General features: G+C 39.2%; 4 protein-coding genes across 4 annotated transcripts; 3 read left to right on the top strand and 1 right to left on the bottom strand.

The window, feature by feature from the left end:
- Positions 1 to 1,367: 1,367 nt before the first annotated feature.
- On the top strand, positions 1,368 to 6,047 carry LOC113157536. Its single transcript, XM_026353097.1, has 7 exons — positions 1,368 to 1,524; positions 2,273 to 2,394; positions 2,529 to 2,639; positions 3,230 to 3,283; positions 3,799 to 3,957; positions 4,368 to 4,490; positions 4,591 to 6,047. Exons 1-7 carry the CDS (start codon positions 1,518 to 1,520, stop codon positions 4,627 to 4,629), a joined length of 615 nt encoding a protein of 204 aa, XP_026208882.1. The 5' UTR covers positions 1,368 to 1,517; the 3' UTR covers positions 4,630 to 6,047.
- Positions 6,048 to 7,855: 1,808 nt separating this feature from the next.
- Positions 7,856 to 12,788, top strand: LOC113157535. Its single transcript, XM_026353096.1, has 8 exons — positions 7,856 to 8,071; positions 9,071 to 9,230; positions 9,419 to 9,540; positions 9,868 to 9,978; positions 10,792 to 10,845; positions 10,974 to 11,135; positions 12,150 to 12,272; positions 12,555 to 12,788. The coding sequence occupies exons 1-8, from the start codon at positions 7,970 to 7,972 to the stop codon at positions 12,627 to 12,629; spliced, it is 909 nt and encodes a 302-aa protein (XP_026208881.1). The 5' UTR covers positions 7,856 to 7,969; the 3' UTR covers positions 12,630 to 12,788.
- A 1,668-nt stretch (positions 12,789 to 14,456) lies between these two features.
- On the top strand, positions 14,457 to 18,263 carry LOC113157912. The gene is made up of 7 exons (XM_026353570.1): positions 14,457 to 14,672; positions 14,814 to 14,935; positions 15,070 to 15,177; positions 16,060 to 16,113; positions 16,645 to 16,803; positions 17,288 to 17,410; positions 17,556 to 18,263. The coding sequence occupies exons 1-7, from the start codon at positions 14,507 to 14,509 to the stop codon at positions 17,628 to 17,630; spliced, it is 807 nt and encodes a 268-aa protein (XP_026209355.1). The 5' UTR covers positions 14,457 to 14,506; the 3' UTR covers positions 17,631 to 18,263.
- A 604-nt stretch (positions 18,264 to 18,867) lies between these two features.
- Positions 18,868 to 21,488, bottom strand: slx1b (SLX1 homolog B, structure-specific endonuclease subunit). The gene is made up of 5 exons (XM_026353567.1): positions 20,773 to 21,488; positions 20,625 to 20,676; positions 19,601 to 19,918; positions 19,248 to 19,463; positions 18,868 to 19,059 (listed from the first exon to the last, which is right to left on the bottom strand). The coding sequence occupies exons 1-5, from the start codon at positions 20,943 to 20,945 to the stop codon at positions 19,030 to 19,032; spliced, it is 789 nt and encodes a 262-aa protein (XP_026209352.1). The 5' UTR covers positions 20,946 to 21,488; the 3' UTR covers positions 18,868 to 19,029.
- Between the last annotated feature and the right edge of the window lie 7 nt (positions 21,489 to 21,495).

Raw genomic sequence — 21,495 nt, forward strand, 5'->3', positions numbered from 1 at the left:
TTTTTCCTTTCAGAGAACTATTTAACCATAAGGCCAACAAGTAGTTTTAATTTAAAACTGAAGAACTTTGGATGCATTACTTCTTCCGTTTTGAAAAGGTTTTCTTAGTAAAGATATTGTTAAAGTATAATGTAAATTACTCCAATTGTGAAATATATGAACAGATCATTTTTTGTGTTAACCTCCATGACTTATCACTTTACATTCAACAATGTTATCTCAGTCATATTTGTTAGTGTATGTCACCATCTCTGTGAAACATAGATATTTTTATTCCATCTTAATGCAAATGAACTAAAGTCCTAGGTTTCAGTTACCCCCACCAAACAAAATAAAATCTTTCATTTCCAGCCATCCATCCATCAATTATCTGCAGCTTATAAACGTACAGAGGTCTATCATCAGCAAACATCAGTATTGTGTTCCACTGGTATGTTAAACTTTAACTAATGCAGTTTAAAAGCTGATCAATCGTTAAGAAACCCTTTATATCGGCACAGCTGAAAACATGTTTTCATGGAAAACACACATTTCTAAATGACCCCAAACTGTTAACAGTAGTGTATGTTGTAACTACAGCACAGACTCTTCTTGGATATGTAGGATTTGGTTAGTTTATTCCCTGTTCCTCTCTGGCTTTATCAGATAGAAAATGTCATCTCCAGGTCTCAAGTCTGGACCTTGGTAAGGCCCACCAAGGACAAATCACTCCAGTGAGGTCCTGGCTCTCTGCTTCAGTTCATTGTCACACTGTCTAATTCCAGTCTCAGGAGTAATGCACTTTGAGGCAGGGTTTCTTCACGGATACAGCTTTTCTTCAACTATAACCACTGTTCCTGTCACTGAGAAGGTCTCTGCCACCACTGAAGCTCTGTTAAACTGCTTGTTGGGTTCTTGATAACCTCCCTGGCCAAGGCCCTTCTTTTCCAGTTACTCAGCCCAGACAGCCAATGCTGAAAGAAGCTAGAAGAAGGTGTGTGCTTCTCTAAATGATGTCCTATCAATTCAATCTGACACAAAGAAATACGAGTCAAGTTTGAGATTTAGTTTGAGGGACAGATCTAAAACAAAGTGTTACCACCAACATACTAGCTTTAATTTTCTAACTCAAACTGTATTTATTTAAAATGAAGCTTATTTCTTTATTGTTTTGGTTCCAGATTAAGGTTTAATTGTATTTGTTCATTTGTTTTTCAGGGTTAGCCACTTACCATTTCACCCTTTATTTCAGCATTCTATGTATAATAACGTTTAGATAAATGTTTATATAAATATAAAACACAGATGTATCGCTGTGCATGAAACCAATCAGCATTAGAGGGTCTTCACGCCCCGCTCGGCCAATCAGGATCCCCGTTTCATGGCCGACAGGAAACGAGCAGCTGAGCGGGGGCGGGACTCGGATCATCCAGATCCACAGAGTTGTTGCAAAACTTCCGATCTGCAGCCTGGGTTCAGCTGACAAACACCGAAACGAGAAGACGTCTGCTCGTCAGGTTCTAGCGGAGACCGTGATCATGGCAGGTAAAAAAAAAAAAAAAAAAACAAAAAGACACGATCTGGTTGGACACAGTTTGGATTCAGAGATGGGGAAATCCGTGCTGCTTGTGCAGGTTGATGAAATCCAGATGTGCTGTTGTTCCGCTGGCTGAAGCAGGACCTGCTCTTCTCCTCCTGTAGTGGGGTGAAATGTAACGCACTCATTTCACATATTCAGAAACATGCTGGTGTCATGTCGTGTGTTCTGCTGTTCTGCTCTCATCAAAAACTACTTTCTGAGGCAGGAAAGTACATTTTCAAACATTTGTTTAACAAAAACTGAACTTGTATGATCCATGCCAGCTGACATTATCCTGTTACATTTGATCCCGCCTTGTTTTTCCAGTGACAGAATAAGTAGAGATCCCCACATCCTTTATACTTTGAAATATGCATTTGGAGACATTAAAGAAACAGTATATTGATCAATATAGTTGTGTTTGCTTACATGTTGGTGGAAACACATAAGTTGACATTACATATTAGAAACGATGACATGTTTTAAAGGTCATTTTAATATTTCTGTGTTTAACTGTACTTGTTTGTATTATTTGTATTTGTTTTTGACTCCACGGGTCAGGTTCCACAAAATATGTCGACTGCAGTTCGATATAATCCAGTTTTATATTCTTTGGTGAACTTCTGCATTAGAGAAGCTGCACTTGTCGTGTCGCTGCATGGTTTCTGCTGAATGCTAATATACAGTATAATCCATAAAATTGTTTGTGTCCAGATGAAGCAGCAGTTGTGGAGAAAGGCATCAGCCCAGTTCAGAGCCCCCTGGTCGAAGTCAGCTTCCAGAAAAACGTCAACAGGAAACAGAAGTATCTGGAGGCTGAACCCAAAGCTCTGGGGGTATACTGTGTGTGTGTGTGTGTGTGTGTGTGTGTGTGTGTGTGTGTGTGTGTGTGTGTGTGTGTGTGTGTGTGTGTGTGTGTGTGTTTCTGCTCACCACTTATTTGACCTAAAACTCTCTCTCTTTGCCACAGATCACTCAGATTGGGATGAGTCTGTTTAACATAACTTGCTCGACTGTTTTTGTGGCCAAAGGTCTGAGTCACCAGGAGACTGAGATACCCGTCTTCGTTTCTTCATTACTGGTAAGCTCATGACAACGTTAAGTGCCACGTCTACAGTGGCGTTGGGGGATGTGAAAGTAAAAGTGAGATGACAAAATAGTTTTTAACTGTTTATACCCGTGTTAGCTCTCTCATTGTTCTTCATGTCTCAGAAAATAGTTCTTTATAACTGATACTACATGTTAGTCATACTGTATACAGGGGTGGCCCATATAGCACACACCTTTACCTATTCATGTAATATCACCTGAACTAGCACAGTGTGGGCTTTTCTCTTACTCATTTATTCTGCTTTTCACTTCTTGCCCAACTTTGCCCATCATAATCGTCACATGATTGCAAACAGCCTATATGCAGGCACCAGGGAGCTGCAGCAGGTTGGAGTTTGTGATATAAAGTAGCTAGTAAACAGAGTATGAATTCAATATCTTCTTCACAGCACGTTGTATCATGGGTCCATTTTGGACTGCCATCGTGTGCTCAGTGAACATGTGTTATTATTTTAGGCACATTATATTGTTAATACTTAAGACTTTAAATTATAATTTGATCTCATACAGATTTTCAGAGCACTTTATTCAACACTTTATGCACTTTATTGTGGTCAATAGGTGGCAATAGCTGGGAGTGTGGCTATAGGAGCAGAAAACCTTCATCTTCCGGTGGTGAGTTAACATACATACAACATACAGACATACAACCTGGTAACCAAAAGTAGTCTGTTTCAAATCATCTGTAGCACTTGAGAGTGGTTTGGAAATAGTAAGATAATGCTTCTTTGCTAATGGCATAAATCATCCAGTCATCCTCTGCTTTCTTATTTCTTATTTCAATGACGACTACAGATAACCAGCTGCTTGTGTGGAAAGTTTATCCTTCTCAAGCAGGTGTAGCACATGCAGTACGTTTTAGTTGACTGTAATTGATGATTCTGTATACAGTAATATTCTAAACCGTCCTAAAGGTCCTAAACCGTAAACACTGTAAAGTGTCTTGAGATGACTTTTGCTGTGATTTGGCACGATATTAATAAACAGAATTGAATTGAATTGAGTGTACATGAGTATCCATATTCCAGGACTGATTAAAATACTGTGGACAACTATAAGGATATCAAGCCCTTTTCTCTTTTTGTGTCTGTGATCCGTGTGTTTCCCTGTCTTTTCTCTGTGTGTCTCAGCTGAGAGCCTGTTTGGGGATGCAGATTGTGGCATGTGGTGCCTCCATTGTCAACATGGTCTGTACCCTGGTTAAAGTGAATGATATGCCTTATTACTGCTGGCACTATAACTATGGCAACAACACATTGCATACCAGGAAAACCTGCTTGAGAATTGAGGTAAGTGTCATCTTGTTCAGAAGAACAATATTTTCATATTTTAGAATTATACAGTATAAGATTAGTTATACATTTTTAGGTAGTGATGGACTGTAATACAATACAGCAGTTCATACTATCCCATTACATTTTAAGTCAACAAGCAACAGTGATTTACTGTCAGAATTTATTCTAATTTTGTACGTTTCATAGCTCAGATTTTTAAAATCCCACTAGAAATAGTGACCAAAACAAAAAACAGATGACATGCAAAAACAGATGGAGATGCAGTCTAAATGTAATCTCACATTTAAAAAGGCTGTTTAAAGGAGCCTTACACTGACACACATTGAATTAAATAGAAAACCCAAAGAAAGTTCTCTGTGCTTTTTGTCTTTATTGAGGCTCTGTGATTTTTTTCCCACTTACAGGAAATCCGCACCCAGTTGTATGCTGCGTGTGCAGTTATTCAGGCTCTTCTTTTTGCCATCTCTGTCACTTTGGCTGCCTACTGCTGCAAGGTGGTCAACTGCTGCTCACCAACTCCAAAAATGGTGAGTAGACACTGACAGGACGCTGTAGCATTTGGCTCCATAATGTGAAGTGTGAAGTTAACCATTCTGTGACTTACATCTGTCCGTTCCTTGTTTTCAGCCAGTGATCACTGTCCAACCCCCCTCTGTTCAACAGTGAGGAGACGAGTGCAGGAGAGTGTACAGTCAAAGAAATGCCACAGTGTTTGTTGCACTAACTAATTGTATAAAGAGGAAAACATATGCTAACACATTTTTTATAACAAATTTGAAGAGTTATGTCAGTGTTAAATTTCCAGCTGTTGCCCTTAAATGGTTAAATCAACAGTGTTTGAAGATGCTGAACTGTGGCCACAAGAAGCAATTACATGGTAATGTTAAATGTGAAAGTGCGAGAGTAGCACTAGAGAAAATCATTAAATCATCAAGTGTGTCAAGTTAGTCATTAAATATATAAGATTTGCTAACATTAGCTGATTATACACCTTAATATACTGGACCAACTAATACTGTACCTGTAAAGCCCTGTGATGTGGATTTTTGTGTTGCATTGACTGTTATTTCATGCAGTCTCAATTAAATCAGTCATCACTGTATACTTGTAATACAACTGCACAGGTATGACAAGTGTAGTTTTGATGCTTTCAGCATCCACAGATGAACTGCATAGATTTTTGCTTCCTTTGTTATTAGAAATCAAAATCATTCCTGGTGTCACCAACTGATTTTACAAGTTACACAAGAGGATGCATAGTCACATGTGAGTGTGTGTGTATGTGAGTGATCAACGTAAGAGTAGTGGTTTTATGTTATGTGTATGAGAGGGAAAATTCTCTTTACTAGAATGAGTGGAAAGAGGAGAGAGAAATGGTTAGTAGACAATAACAACACAAAAGACACAACACAAAACATAATTGTTGAGAACAGACAGCAACTTCCTGGAGACATGAGCCGGTAGAACAAGTCAGGTGAACAATCTAAAAATCTGTATTGTCAGGTGCTGGATTTTCCATGGAATGTGCCTTAGACTTCCCTATACCCGATATATATGTACTGTATATATGCCCACACCAGAATCTTACGACATTAGCAACATCCACAGAAGTCTAAAGCAGTTTTGATAAACGCTGCATTATTGTATGAGTGAAGAATAACTAAGTAATAAGTAATAGAAAAATGTCAGGCTACAAGTTAGTTCCACTGTCAGAGTAGAATCATGGTACAGGGTGACATCTTTTGGCAGGAACGACTTCGTGTAGCATTTCTTTGTCACTACGGAGCTGGAGAAGTCATTTTGAGAAGCAATTCAACTGTTTGGCCAGAAGGCCGGGAAGAGGGAGTGAGCGGATCCCCAGGACAGTCAGCAGTCTGTCCCCAGCACAGAGTCTTCTGAGATGTGACGACTGTTTGTTCCGCTTGTTGTCTTCAGTGGCTCCGATGCTGCTGTCCTAGCAGACGGCAGCAAAGAAGCTTGTGGGGTCACCCATAGTCCAACTCGCACTACTATTGATTATTTGATAATGATTAATCTTTTATTTTGGATTCAGTCTAATAAAAAACAGTTAAAAACACAGTTACTATACGTCTAAATGTTCCTAGCTTTTGTTGCTTATTCATGTCTAATCAACAATCAGCCCATTATTGATTATAATCACTGCAACACAAAAATATGTTTCTGGTATTTTTATGCAACCCTTTTTAATACATTTGTCATACATAATTGTGATCTATGTCAGATAGCATTACTTAAACAAGTACCTTTGTTCAGTTAAAGAAGTAATAATTCACGTAATTACTTAAAATCCTCATTTTCATGTACAATTCTCTGAAAGCACCACAGTTCATGAAGTACTGTGAGTTCAGTAAGTTCAGTTTTGTAGACTCCTCTCTCTTTCATGTCTGCAGTTCATCAGTTGGCTAGTAAGTTAGTAAAGCACAAACTATTTTGCAGTATGATGTGTATAATATTCTGTATAGATGTTAGTGTGTAGCTGAGTGCTACATTTTAAAAATAATACTTCCCCTCTTTAATTCCAAGTAAATCTTTTATTAATTAATGAGAAATTATGTTGCAATAAAGTGGTTCAACATTGATCACATAGAACAGATAATATGATCTCGTCATATCATTTCTTTGTATGCCTATTATATTTTGTGATTGACAGAGGTTTCAGGTGATTTTAGGACAGCCAGGAAACGTGCAGCTGGAGTTATGTTGCATTAATAGATGCAGGCTGGGATCATCCAGATCCACAAAGTTGTTGTAGAATTTCACATCTGCATCCTGGGGGGACTTGATAAAGATTCAACGTCAGTGTATAAAACATCATCTGATATACTGAGGGTGACTGAAAGTGCACAAGCGTCTGCAGTGCCTGCTCTTCTGTTTTCACACTGATTCTGATGAATATCAATACATGAACTCAAGAGTGGACTTCTGGCTAGTAAACAAAATAGTGGATAGTGTGAAGCTAGTAAAATTGGGACATATGGTAATATACTGTCTTGCTTGAACATTTGCTCACTCTTTAGAATATCCTCTAGACAAAGCTAACACAAATAAACAAATGAGACAAAACTAAAACATATTCATTTATTTATTGGGAAAAATCACCTGGTCGTAAATATTGCAAAACATTTACATTTCTTCTACAAATCTTTATTTCAACAGCCTGGTTATTTAGGTCATTATCTTTTTGCATGACTCATTTTTGTTGAGCTTCAGTTCATGCATGAATACCTGCAGAATTTGTTTCTTAAACTCACAATTCATTGTCACCAAACAACACACTTCTTATTCAAGCCCAAGGGTTCCTCAGTACATTCCTCCGGTGGTCTTCTGGTTTATCCACGTGACCTTGCAATTCTGCTGTTATCGTTCAATGTTCTTATAGTGGACTCATGAATACTGATATTAGTCACTGCAATTGAGGCCTTCAGTATCCTAGACATTACTTATCATTGCACACCTACTTTTTGTGTGATCTTTGTTGGTCGACTACTCTCGGGGAGTTGAACAATGGTGTATAGCATCTTCTACTTTTACATGATCTATCTCTGATCCTTTCCAGCCTGGTAAGCACCAACAACTCTCCTAAGCTCTTCAGAAGTGTTCAGAAATCTTCTGTGTTCAAGCTTTAACACACTTCTACAGACGTGTGTTGTGAAAAACAGAAAAGACCCAGATTTCTCTTCTTTAGATAAGACAGGACCTCCCAGACTCAGAAACATCTGCCTCAACTGTAAAACTGGGAATAGGCAGATATCCTGCAGACCAATAAAAGTCTATAATACAGGCTGCTAAACTACCTGAAGCACAAACAGTATTTTAACAAACCAAATACAGATCAAACTTATATGTGCTTTTGGAGAGCAAATGAAATCTACTAGAAAATGTTAAAATGCCTGCCAAGAGAAATTAAGAAAGATGTTGCACACAATAAAGAATGTGAGGGTTTGGCCTTGGTCAATAAGGACTCGACTAAGCAACTGGTTAAACAATGCTTATTTTAAGAGTCTCAGGAGAGGGAGAACAGGGACTGGAGAGCGAGGGGGTTACGGTGCACAGGATCCAGATGGAGGGATTCATCGATGGAGAGGAGGTGAGTGAGGAGGGTTTCCATGATTCTGTGGAGAGGAGGTGAGTAAGGCAGACGACAGCTTGTGAACAAAACACAGAACGAGAGATAACTGTAAAGCACTTTGAGTACCAGCTAGGTAGAAAAGCACTATATAAGTGCAGACCATTTACCATTTACCATTTAATTGTAGAGAATATCTGGAAACATAACAGCAAAGCAGTTCAAAATCCAGGGAGGTCTGAGGGTTAGCAGATAATCCAAAATCCAGAATCCAATTACCAACGTCAGAGCAAACAGAAACAGGTCAGAAACAGTTCAGGTTCAGATCAGAGACTCACAAAAATCCAAAGGGGTTGGCAGGCAGGTTGGAGAATCAGGCACCGTCAATCACAGAGGGTCAGGCAGAGAATCAGAGGGCTGGAAGGTTTGTCAAAGAAGTGGCACAATCTCATAGGAACAAAAGGCTGCAGACCTGCTTAAATGTGGGTGAAACGGAGCAATCAGAGTGGAGGGAGAGTGGAGAGGAACAGAGTGAAGAGAGAAACAGGAAACGAACCATATAAAGCAGGGGTCAGAGCAGAGACTGGAGACCAGGACAAAGAAAGACTGTCAGTGTGCATTCAGCTTCAGGGGCACACGTCTGCAACCCCTGATAATTCAGAGCTTATTTAATAGATGTTAACTCACTAAAATAATGTAGCCTCTAATAGAAAAGAACAATAAAGGTGTTAGTTTTAGTTTAGTTTAGCTGTTATTTACATGGTTAGAAGTTTTCTCATATATTAGAATATATTTATATGTAGCTATATTTCTCAGTGTATTTATAACTCATATGGATTTATCCCTGTGTTTAGAGCTAAACTCGTTACAACTCGTGTTTGCATGAATTCATTGTCAGGACGTGGTCAACATCATTATTAAGTTATACTTCGTATTAACTGTTACTGTGCTAAATAACATCAGACTGACACAGGGCTGAAGTTCAACACTCAGCCAATCAGGATCCCCGTTTCATGACAGGAGCAGCTGGACTCGTGTTGCAGCGGGGGCGGGACTCGGATCATCCAGATCCACAGAGTTGTTGCAAAACTTCCGATCTGCAGCCTGGGGTCAGCTGACAAACACCAAAACGAGAAGACGTCTGCTCGTCAGGTTCTAGCGGAGACCGTGATCATGGCAGGTAAAGAAAGACGCTTTGTTTTCTGCAGAAACTGCGGCGGGAAAAGCTGCTGTGGGTGCAAAGGGATGAAATCCAGATGTTGTGTTCAGTAGAGCTGCACAAACGTCTGCAGCGTAGACCACTGTGTTTCTGCTAGATACTAATATATAATGCATAAAATGAAGAGTAGATTTTGTGTGTGTGTCCAGATGAAGCAGCAGTTGTGGAGGAAGGAATCAGCCCAGTTCAGAGCCCCCTGGTCGAAGTCAGCTTCCAGAAAAACGTCAACAGGAAACAGAAGTATCTGGAGGCTGAACCCAAAGCTCTGGGGGTATACTGTGTGTGTGTGTGTGTGTGTGTGTGTGTGTGTGTGTGTGTGTGTGTGTGTGTGTGTGTGTGTGTGTGTGTGTGTGTGTGTGTGTGTGTGTGTGTGTGTGTGTGTGTGTTAGAGAGAGAGAGAGAGAGAGAGGTTCATGTTTTAATCACTTTGTGGGGACACTGTCCTCATTGAAATCATTGAGTTTTATGACTTGGGTTAAGGGTTAGGTCAGGGTTAGAGGTGAGGTAAGTAAACTGTTAGGGTTACTGTAAGTCTGCAGGAAATAATTGTAAGTTAATGTAAATATTAAAAAACGTATTGGATTCTCTGTGTTTCCAGATCACTCAGATTTGTCTGAGTCTGTTCAACATCACTTGTGCGAGTGTGTTTCTGGCCAACCGTGTTTGTCGCCTGCCGCCTCAGATACCGTTCTTGGTTTCATCACTACTGGTAAGCTCAACGGTCATTTAAAGTTTGAAACTGATCAGCGACAACATTAACACTACCTGGTGGTTTTAATGATGTGCAGGACAGGGCTCAGCTTGCACACTGTGACAGGTCTGCAGCTAAGCATCCGCACACAGCAAACTGTGATGCACTGCGTGCTCTGACCCTGTCAATCATGGCCAGCATTACAGTTTTCCCATGCTGAGCCCTGTTTACAACAATGGTAATTTTGAGGACTGTTTATACCAGATTATTATACTCTCCTTTAAATCGGGGATACAAACCTGACACATTTCTGCTGAATATGGCATCTGGTGGGTCTCTGTGTTGAGTTGTGGTGAATGGCATGACTACATGGACTATACTATGTACTGGGTTTGATAAATGGATTCAGTTGAGACTGGAACCAACTCAGTAGTCAAGTGAAGGGAGTTTTATATAAATAGCACTTTTCATACACAGTGGAAATTCAAACTGCTTCACACCGAGGTTGTAAGATCAAATCTAATTAACACTAAATGTCAAACAGGGAATTTGCCTTCACAATGACACTCTCTGTCCTTAGACCCACAAATCAGATGAGTTCAAACTTTTAACCAAAGCCAGGAAAAAATGGAAGAGACCTCAGGAAGAACAATAAAGGAAAGAATGCTTTTCTAGTCTGGACAGACCAATGGTGCAAGTACAGAGCACAACTTGTCCTAGAAATAAAGATCACATAAAAAAATAGTTATCCAACAAATGAAACCACATCAGCTGTTGACACACAAACACACACATACACATACTAATGAAAGTATTTTGTTGTCCTTACAGGTGCTAATAGCTGGGATTGTAGCTGTAGCCGGACAGAACCTCCACCTGCCAACGGTAAATAGCAGCAAAGCACCAAACTGGATTATACCATTCACCAAATACAGATCAAAGTGACACAAGCAAACAATCATCCTCATGCAGTTTTAACGTTGTTCTCTGTGTTTTCTCTCTGTGTGTCTCAGCTGAGAGCCTGTTTGGGGATGCAGATTGTGGCGTGTTGTGCCTCCCTCATCAACATGATCTGTACCATCGTTAAAATGGAATATGCATCCTATTTCTGTTGGAACACTCACCATAGCTACAATGAGAGTTTTGATTATGAAGACATCTGCTATCAATTGCGGGTGAGTTATCACTGTGTTCTCTTTAGAAAAGCAGTATTTTCATGTTTTAGAGTTAGATTAGTCAAATATAAAATTCTGGGTAGTGATGTTGTGTAATATCATGTACTGTTATGAACAGTTTTACATACTATACATTCACAATTGCATTTTAAATCTGCTATGAAGAACCATCAACAGTAAGATACCATTCCTCATTATTTTGCAGTGTTTTGTTTGTGAAATTGTAGGTGACATAATCTTTGAACAGTTGTATAGTTTTCATCTCAGATTTTAAAAATCTTGAATGTGATGGAAATGATTACTAAAATCTAAAAAAAGTACAATCAGATAAATTAAAACAACATTAAAATGGTAAAAAGAAAATTTAATTATTGTATTTAAGTGTGGGATGGAAACAGTTAAAGTGAACAATGGCAATGCTTTAATCCTGTACTTTTTCTTGCCACTGTGTTAGTTGGAGACTAACAATTAAAAGTAGTTCAAGTGTGAGGTGGAGAGTAAGAAATGGGAGAAAGTTGTTCAACGAGAGTTGAATCGCACAGCACTGAAGTGACAGCTGACAGAAGCAGAGAGAGGCAGTTTTAAAATTTGACAATTACAAGTGATTAGATCATGGAGACCGTGGTGAGATCTAACTGCATTAAGAAAGCACACGCCCTACAAAAGCTGACGAAGAGAAGTCAGTGGAAAGAGAAGGGGCGTACAGTTAGGTAAGTCTGTCTTCCAGAGTGAAAACGTGCTTGGCTTTATTTCAGTGGTGAGATGAAAGGAATTCAAGCGTGAGTTGTACAATGAAAGTGTGATTTGGATATTACCAGATCAGAGCAGTTGAAATGTGAGTAAGATATGAAAGCAGCTGAAATACCAATTACCATACACCTGACATAACAACAGTTGCAGTGCCAGTTCAAGTTTAAGCTCACATTCAAAAGTCTGTGCATTTCTTTTTATTGTTTATTTTATTTTATTTTTTTAGAGCAAATATAACCATGTCAGATTTTGTCCCACTGACAGGATGCCCAGATGCCCTTTTATGCTGAGAGTGAAGTTATTCAGGCTCTTCTTTTTGCCATCTCTGTCACTTTGGCTGCCTACTGCTGCAAGGTGGTCAACTGCTGCTCACCAACTCCAAAAACGGTGAGTAGACACTGACAGCTGCTGTAGCATCTGACTCTTTTTGAAGGTCTTCCAAATGACTGGTTTTCCAAATTTTTCAATTATCAAACACAAGATGACTGGTAATGACTGATAAATCATCATAGCATAGCATGTTTTGAAGTAGTTACATCACAACCCCACAGAAATAAAAGTCTTAACACAAAGTAAGGATTACACAGTATCCTAACAATGTTGTTTTTTATTTATTAAGTCAACATATATGTGACTTAAATTGCTATCCTTGTTCTCTGTCCCTATCAGCCAGTGATCACTGTACAAGCCCCTCAGACCAGCAAGGAGGAGACAGTAGGATACATGACAAGTGCAGAAGAGTGACAGACAGACACAGAGAGCTGTTACTAATCAATACTCTTATATGCTTATATGGATCAATGTATAATTTGAACTGTCTTGCTACTAATGATGCACTAACAGAGAATTATTACCAATCATGCAGTTACCCACCACTCAAATAAACTTTATAAAAAACTAAAATAAACTATTTTAGCATCTTATTTTCTTCACTCTCAACAAACCTATGTGAAGCCAACACCAGGTTTAGCTAAACAGCTCTGATGAACCCACAGGACCAGATTTACTAGCATCCCAAATAACGAACACTACATTTGTGTGTGGGAGTTTTGTTTGTGATCTACTAAGAAACAATTCCTTGGACATGAGGTGCAAATCTGGTGAAGGAGGCCATTCTTAAAGGTTTTGCATTTTTCACAAGTGTGTAATTCTGAATTTGGAGAATGACCATACATACATTCTCCTTTCTTTACTGCAAGTAATTAAGTAAAAATCTTATATTGACTCACCTAAAAACAGTTTTTTCCACACTCAACATATCTTAAGTTTTTAAAAAAAGCGCCTTTTCTCAGAATGACTAAATTATTTTGTGTAATAATACTTGTTATGACACCGTTGAGTCAAACAAACAATCTGTATGATTCCTATACACATCCTCAGTTTCTGTGAGGAGGACAAATTGTACATGTGTACAATCATCACCTCCCACAAGCAAAAACCCATGTTTGGCCTTATGCGATGTGTCCTGGCAGAAACAGTATATCTGGCCCATTTGCTGTAACAAGGACTTGAAATGCAGAAAAAAAGAAATTCAATTCAATTCAGTTTTATTTGTATAGTGCCAAATCACAACAGAAGTCATCTCTAGGCACTTTACAGTGTAAAGTTTAAGACCGTACAGATTATAATTGTGTAAAAACCTTTGTAGAAAACCCAACAATCCCATTTGAGCAAGCTTTAGGCAACTGTGGAGAGGAAAAACTCCCTTTAGAGGAAGAAACCTCCAGCAGAACAAGGCTCATAGTGGGCGGCCATCTGCCTCGACCAGTTGGGGTGAGTGGAAAGAGAAGAGAGAAAAGAACAGCAGGCAATAAAGACAACAACAAGCAGCAAGGACATTGGGCAGATGAACTGGATTCTGAAGATGTACAGCTCCAGGCCAAGGATACCTGCAGAAAAGTACAGAGAGAGGGAGACAGAGAGGAGGAAACACAACTAAAAGAGAGAGAAGACACAAAGTTAATGACATGCAATGGTGGCATTTGCATTGATACAGGAGAAAGGAGAGAGGAGAGGAGCTCAGTGTATCAGTAGAGGTCCCCCAGCAGAATAACCTATATCAGCATAACTAAGAGATGGTTCCTTTGTGGTTTGTCAATATGCATTACCTATTTTTTTTTTTTTTTCACGATTTTGCTTTCATCAGTGGAGTCTTCCTCTGTCGTCTTCTATTTTCATAGAACATAGACATTAGTTTGTTTTTTTAAAAACTTCTGTTGAACCACAACTCAAAAGCAAAGTCGGATTTTAATGAGTTCATTTTTTGTACATTTGTATTTATTATTACTTTTGTCCACTTGTGTATATAATTTAGATAGTCTGGGAACAGACACTGTCTCTATGGGGTTATGGTAGTTTTGGGGGTGACAGCTGTGAGGAAGCTGCAGAGAGGTGTGTAAGACTGTGTCTCTGCGTCCTGGGCTCCACTCTGACATCAGGGTTTAGGTCGTCTAATAAACTCTGCCATATTTCTAGACAGCTCTATTCGACGTGTTTCAACATTTAGCTGTTACTGTGCTAAATAATAGACAACAACAACAACAACAACAACAACAACAACAACAACAACAACAACAACAACAGCTGAAGTTCAACACTCAGCCAATCAGGATCCCCGTTTCATGACAGGAGCAGCTGGACTCGTGTTGCAGCGGGGCGGGACTCGGATCATCCAGATCCACAGAGTTGTTGCAAAACTTCCGATCTGCAGCCTGGGGTCAGCTGACAAACACCAAAACGAGAAGACGTCTGCTCGTCAGGTTCTAGCGGAGACCGTGATCATGGCAGGTAAAGAAAGACGCTTTGTTTTCTGCAGAAACTGCGGCGGGAAAAGCTGCTGTGGGTGCAAAGGGATGATGTTGTTGTGTAGCTGCACGAGCGAATTCTACCAAAAATCAAATGAAGAGTAGTTTTTGTGTGTGTGTCCAGATGAAGCAGCAGTTGTGGAGGAAGGAATCAGCCCAGTTCAGAGCCCCCTGGTCGAAGTCAGCTTCCAGAAAAACGTCAACAGGAAACAGAAGTATCTGGAGGCTGAACCCAAAGCTCTGGGGGTATACTGTGTGTGTGTGTGTGTGTGTGTGTGTGTGTGTGTGTGTGTGTGTGTGTGTGTGTGTGTGTGTGTGTGATATGTTTCAAACTCTGCTCACCAATGTTTTTGGACCTTAAATATGCTCTGTGTTTCCAGATCACTCAGATCTGTCTGAGTCTGTTCAACATCACTTGTGCGAGTGTGTTTCAAGCCAAACATCTTTGTCCCATACCTCAGATACCGTTCCTCATTACATCTCTGCTGGTAAGCTTAATGAAAATGTTCTACACTGATCAGTGACATCATTAAAACTGCCTGGTGGTTTTAATGATGTGGTGCCCTATATGGAGACGCCACTAAATATGACCAGAAGCTGAAATCAGGCCAAACTTGCTATTGTTGGTGTGTGTGTGTGTGTGTGTGTGTGTGCTACACACTGCTAACTATCATTTCTTTCTTCCTTTATTACATATACTCTTTCAAAAGTATTGGAATGATAAGGTTTAATATAGCCTATTGTATCTTGAATCTAGTTGGTGGTTTTGCTACACACTGAATACATTTTGGTTTAAGATAAACAATGGATATTATTCATGAGTTTATCTCTTATGTGATGCTGGATACACCTAAATAGTTTTTTTGTTAAAAAATAAATAAATCATAGAAGCCAGAGAGCTGTGTATGGAAGAAACAGAAGCAGTTTTTACACTGAGAATAGATCAGAGGAAAATGATTAGAGGCAATAACCAAATACTGAACACAGGCACAGCTGATGACAAAATCAATCAAGCATCAGTGTTTAGTTTAGTATTTATTCATTATTTAGGTGCATAATGGAAAATAAGGTGGAGATTATAATAATGGAGATTATTTCATGCAGGATTTAATTAGTTAGTTCATTATTAGTTAGGCTGCTACTCAGAACTCTTGTCAACCTAGAGATGTATTTTTGTTATTATTCCAATTACTCATTCATAAAGTGATTATTAGAAATGATAACAGTGCACTAAAGATTTACTGATTAAGTCTAGATTAAAATTAAGAGAAAATAAATTACTAAAATGTTCAGGAGATGACAATGACTAAAACTAAATTGAACATTCCTGTCAAAATGAACACTGATTGTTGGGGTTGTGGTCTTCACAGGTGCTAATAGCTGGGAGTGTGGCTGTAGCAGCACAGAACCTCCACCTGCCAATGGTGAGTAACTTGAATGGCCAGGAAAAATAGTAAAACCACCAAATACCAGATACAGATACGGCTGACATCTGTTCTCAGAAAAGCAAGACGTTATATATGCACATTCAGTTGTGCTGCTTCTTTTATCGGTGGCAGCCAGAGTTAGAGAGCAGAAAATCCACAATATAACAGAGTGACAGGTGGACATGGGCCAAAGGACAAAATTGCCAGGACTAATAGAGTAGAAGACACTGTGGACAGAGACAAGCAGATATGACTGTCAGCAACAGGGAGGAGAAGATAACTACAATCCTGGCAGTGGTGGAATAAGAAGCAGATGAGTGTAATGCTTTCCACTGTTTCTAAATAGTTGTTAATTTACCAATGAGAATGTAAACACAATTCGTTTTTTATTCCCAAATTTAAACATCATTCCCAACTTATTTCCCAACTTTATTCTTATTTGTCTGTTTCCTGTGTTGTAGAACCAAACAAGTCACATGTCAGTTCAGAGAAAAACGTTGTTCCCTGTCTTTTCTCTGTGTGTCTCAGTTGAGAGTATGTTTGGGGATGCAGATTGTGGCATGTGGTGCCTCCCTTGTCAACATGATCTGGTCCATGTTGAACTTAGCAGCTGTGGCCACTGTCTGCTGGCATTTTTACTATGATTACAATGACCCCTTCCATTCTGACACCTGCCGGAAAATCTGGGTGAGTCACATCAATGTCCTCTCTAGAAGAGTGGTATTTACATGTTTTGGAGTTTGATTAGTCAGATATGACATTTTGGTGGTGATGTTGTGTAATATAATTCATTATGGACATACATTATATACTATACATTCAAATTTACATTTTCAAATTGAAATTATGATCCGTAAGGAAGGCAGAGGAGAGTCGAATCACACAGCACTGAAGTGACAGTGACAGAAGCGGAGAGAGAGGCAGTTTCAAATTTGGACAATTACAAGTTTTAGATTTACATTAAGATTAGATCATGGAGACCGTAGTGAGATCTAACTGCATTAAGAAAGCACACACACCCTACAAAAGCTGACGAAGAGAAGTGAAGGAAGAGAAAAAGAACACAGAGGAAAGAGAACAGGGATAATGTGGTTGTCTTACCTGAGTGAGTTTCTTTTTTCTTGTGTTATTATTATTATTGGTAGTATGTCGGATTTTGTCCCACTGACAGGATGCCCAGATGAACTTTTATGCTGAGAGTGAAGTTATTCAGGCTCTTCTTTTTGCCATCTCTGTCACTTTGGCTGCCTACTGCTGCAAGGTGGTCAACTGCTGCTCACCAACTCCAAAAACGGTGAGTAGACACTGACAGGACGCCAGTATTTGGCTCCATGATCTTCTTCCAAATTACAGCTTTCCTTAATTATGTCTAAATTTACCAAACATACAAGAATAAAATCACTTATTTTCCTGCTTTCCTTGTTCTCTGTCCCTGTCAGCCAGTGATCACTGTACAAGCCCTCCAGACCAACAGTGAGGAGACAGTGGGATTCATGACAAGGGCAGAAGAGTGACAGACAGACACAGAGAACTGAGTCTGCATAATCTGTAAATAAGCAACTGTCTGCTAACATAGCCCCCAGGTGGTTTAATAAATCAATAGATGCAGCTTAAAAAAACAGAATTACAACAATGACAGTTGCATTTTGCTGTACATTTTTAGATTTCTTATGTAGTCATTCTGGAAAATGAATATGAATATCAATTAAGATGCTACACTTTGCACAAATGACTCCTTCCCTTCAAGTGTCTGCACAGTATTAAGATGCCACTGTTAAAGGAGGCAGAAGCAGTTACATGATAATGTGAAATGTGTAAAAGAAGTGTAAGAGTCGAACAACTAGAGAAAGTAATGAAGTCACTGAACAGGGTAGTAAGGTCAGGTATGTAACTCATTTGCTAACATTTACTGATATTATGTTGCTTCTAAATTCAGCTGTTTTGTAACAAAACTAATGTTATTTCCTATTTCAGAGGTTGCTGCACTTAAATCAGTCGTCACTGTGTAACAAGTTTTAATGCTTTCAACATTGATAAAATTACAAATTACATTTTTTTATTGAAATATGTTTGCTCAGATTGTGGATTTAGTTCTGATTATCATTACCGAAAAATGCTGTTACAGATGTGGATATTAAAAATGTAACACATAAAAAGGAGTTGTGGATTTTAAATACAATTCTGGATTTTACAGAAATATAATCTCTCTTGCTAATTCCAGTCAGAACTCATTTTAATTAACTGGAGGCTCTTTAATGAGTTATTGGGACATCCTATTAATAAGGAATTACAATAGTCCAGTCTGGAAGTAACAAATGCATGGACTAGTTCTTCAGCATCACTTTGGGACAGGATGCTCCTAATTTTAACAATGTTTCTCAGGTGAAAAAAGGCAGTTCTAGAGATTTCTTTGATGTATGAAGTTTCCAGTAACTGTTTTTCCGCCCTGCAAATCATTTTAGCCTGTTCCTCCTCACACAACAGCTTTAACATAGAAAGGTTTGTTAACATTTTACTTATAAGGAAACAACATTGTACGATCTGTGCGTTTCAATCATTTACCATTTACTACAAACAGACAAGATGAAAATATGGTATTGACATTCAGATCAATGTTGTTTAAACTGAGTAGTATACTGAGTAGTGACATGACACTATTACAACAATTTTGAAAAAGTATTTTATTATTATTTTTTATTTATCAAATACATTTAGAAGTTGCGCCCCCCCCCCCCCCCCCCCCCCCACACACACACACACACACACACACTGATCTCTGTCAGTCTGCTTTCTAAAGTTTTGTACAGTTAGAAAATTCATATTTCACATAATTACACAAAAACCAACATAATTCTTTGTCAGCACCACAGTTCATCAAATACTTCAAAGTTCAGTTTTGTAGACTCTGCTCTTTCAAATCTGCAGTTCATCTGCCCAGTGGCTCTGTAGACGATCAGAGGAGAAATTAGTAATGCAAAAACTGCATTGACACTTTATGTGTGGAAGATAAACCTCAGGGGAAAGAAGAGTTTAGGAACCTGACAGATGATACTTGATTAATAAATCAATATCTAAATATATGGGGGAGTAAAATGAGTCTTCCGTCTATCCTCTGTGAACATGCAACTTACCTGGGATGAAGATGGCGTGATTTCCTCCAGGTCTCCGAAGCAGCCCTGTTTATGACGGATGAGATTCCCCCACAGCAATGAGCGATGGCAGGCCGGGCATTCTCCTTCCACAGGCAGGAGGTGGAATGGCTCAGACTTCAAGAAACGTTTGGCAAGGCAGATTACATGACTGCTCATTCCACAGGATGGGTGGAAACAGCTCAGCTTTTCTAACGCCTGAGTAAAACGGAGGAGAAAGATTCATTCGGAATCCGCTAACCTTGCAGGATTTGAGGGCACTGAAAAACTAAAACTGAAAACCTTTTCGGTAAACCTGAACAATATTCTGATCTGACACCTAACGGGTTCTTTACCTTGACAAAGCCTTTACAGAGAAAACACCTGGATGTCGCCTCCTCCTCTCCTGCAGTTTGCAGAGGCAGCGCCTTCTTAGCTCTTACACTGCCAAAAGTGATGGGGATGTGCAGAGGAGGCTGCAGACTAGGTTCAAAATCCAACTTGTACTCCTGTTTGAGCCAGCGGGCCGTCAGAGGGAGCCTGTTCCATGGTGCCACCCGCAGCATGTTAGAGACGACGCGCCAGTGAAACTGCAGGCTTGACTCCTTTCTGGAGCGCCGAGAGACATGGGAGAGACGCCTGGAGGAGTGAGGGTGCTGCCATGCCCACTCAAACTGAAGAAATACCATGATATGATGATAAGTATAATTTAGTTTAACATCTTTTTATTATATTAAATTCAACTGATTATACCCACATTTTTGAGCCAAAACTAAACTCGGGAACTAAACTTGCGAATAACGATTTCTGCCAAGAAAGTTAAGGCTAATTCGGGAAAAAAAAAAAAAAAAAAAAAGGATCCACTAAGACAAATTACACACATTAAAAACAACAAATCCTCTCCAGTGTGTTTTGACGAGTGCCTCTGGCTATTTAGTTCGGCTTCAGGAAGTGAGAGCGGTGAAACAATCTGCATATAACGAAACATTCTGTTTCTCACAGTCACTTTGTCCCATCAACTGCCAGTAACTCTATTCATCCTGCTTTTGGTTGTTGGGAAGTTACACCCATAACAGTCAAAACAATTACAAATAAAATGGAGTAATCACACAGCATATTAGCTGATTCTCTAAATCTGTTTACACAACCCATAACAAACTGACATTTTCAGTGGGTTTAGCAAAATTCCTGGGCATAACATTCACAGATTAACAGTGACACTGCTCTTTGGTGGATCAATTATAGAACGGTGATGCTGTACCAGAATTATACTGCATCTCAGATCAATACCAGTAAATACTGAAGACTTTGGACCACAGTAACGGGTAAAGATCACCAACTTGCGCACAAAATACTGTTCATTTTAAAACTTGCACTTACTCTAAGGGCAGCGATATCAGAGGGGAAGCCGTGTATAATGAGGACCATCTCCCTGGAAAAAATAGAGGAAAGTATGTCAAATAAAATGTATGAAGTCATGTATCAGCATTCAGTGTGTGGAGTAGCACAGTAGGTTGTCAGATCATACCACGGGCCTCTTCCACTGGTTCTCTTGGCCCCACCTTTGTGTCGTCCTGCGTTATGCTGTCCGATCCGCCGCTCAGGATTCACAGTGAAGCCGATGTAGATACGGCCTTTGAATTTCTGATTGGTGCAGTACAGCATGTACACGCCAAAGAAGCTTTCTACTTCGACTACCATTGTATGACAATAAGCAGAATACTACTATTAAGTGACTTTTTAAACAATCGCTGCAAAGTTACAACATCCATGGCTACTTGGCGAAAAGCTAACTTGTTAAGAAGTTAGCTAAGGTGGTGCACCGCATAGCTAGTGGAGCCATGAACAGAAATAGCACATGCAATCTATGTAAGATGTAAGCTATTTAAATTAATAATTAAAAAGGAACACTACTCTTAAATATTTGACTAAACTCAGACAAATAAGCGTTAACATTTTTCCCATAGACAGATGTAGAGTTAGCCATTTGATTTTTCTCAAATGAACCGCAGCATACGCTCAAATGTAAGCACTCTGTCTTAGTAGCCCAAGAAGCTGCCTGAATAAATATTTATAAAAACATACCTAATATGTCTCGCTGAGATACAAATAATAATGTCAGATGATATAAAACAGCTACGTAACACTGCTAAATATGAAATTTGGTTATCTCAAAACATGTGGTTCAGTTTACATTAACCACTATAAACATTTCGTGTGTTGTCTTGTAAGGACCCCTAATATTTCCCTT

This window comes from Anabas testudineus, chromosome 18, assembly GCF_900324465.2.
Source record: "Anabas testudineus chromosome 18, fAnaTes1.2, whole genome shotgun sequence".
NCBI lineage: Eukaryota > Metazoa > Chordata > Actinopteri > Anabantiformes > Anabantidae > Anabas > Anabas testudineus.

What these genes read in the sequence shown, in the direction of transcription:
- LOC113157536 (XM_026353097.1), top strand. An exon ending in AAACCTGCTTGAGAATTGAG is followed by an intron (nt 3,958 to 4,367) that starts GTAAGTGTCATC and finishes TCCCACTTACAG; the next exon opens with GAAATCCGCACCCAGTTGTA. An exon ending in GCTCACCAACTCCAAAAATG is followed by an intron (nt 4,491 to 4,590) that starts GTGAGTAGACAC and finishes CCTTGTTTTCAG; the next exon opens with CCAGTGATCACTGTCCAACC.
- LOC113157535 (XM_026353096.1), top strand. Translation starts at nt 7,970, where the DNA reads ATGCTTATTTTAAGAGTCTCAGGAGAGGGAGAACAGGGACTGGAGAGC. An exon ending in GGAGACCGTGATCATGGCAG is followed by an intron (nt 9,231 to 9,418) that starts GTAAAGAAAGAC and finishes GTGTGTGTCCAG; the next exon opens with ATGAAGCAGCAGTTGTGGAG. An exon ending in CTGAACCCAAAGCTCTGGGG is followed by an intron (nt 9,541 to 9,867) that starts GTATACTGTGTG and finishes CTGTGTTTCCAG; the next exon opens with ATCACTCAGATTTGTCTGAG.
- LOC113157912 (XM_026353570.1), top strand. Translation starts at nt 14,507, where the DNA reads ATGACAGGAGCAGCTGGACTCGTGTTGCAGCGGGGCGGGACTCGGATC. An exon ending in CTGAACCCAAAGCTCTGGGG is followed by an intron (nt 14,936 to 15,069) that starts GTATACTGTGTG and finishes CTGTGTTTCCAG; the next exon opens with ATCACTCAGATCTGTCTGAG. An exon ending in TCCTCATTACATCTCTGCTG is followed by an intron (nt 15,178 to 16,059) that starts GTAAGCTTAATG and finishes TGGTCTTCACAG; the next exon opens with GTGCTAATAGCTGGGAGTGT.
- slx1b (XM_026353567.1), bottom strand. Translation starts at nt 20,945, where the DNA reads ATGGTAGTCGAAGTAGAAAGCTTCTTTGGCGTGTACATGCTGTACTGC. An exon ending in ACCAGTGGAAGAGGCCCGTG is followed by an intron (nt 20,677 to 20,772) that starts GTATGATCTGAC and finishes TATTTTTTCCAG; the next exon opens with GGAGATGGTCCTCATTATAC. An exon ending in TCACGCCATCTTCATCCCAG is followed by an intron (nt 19,060 to 19,247) that starts GTAAGTTGCATG and finishes GATCGTCTACAG; the next exon opens with AGCCACTGGGCAGATGAACT.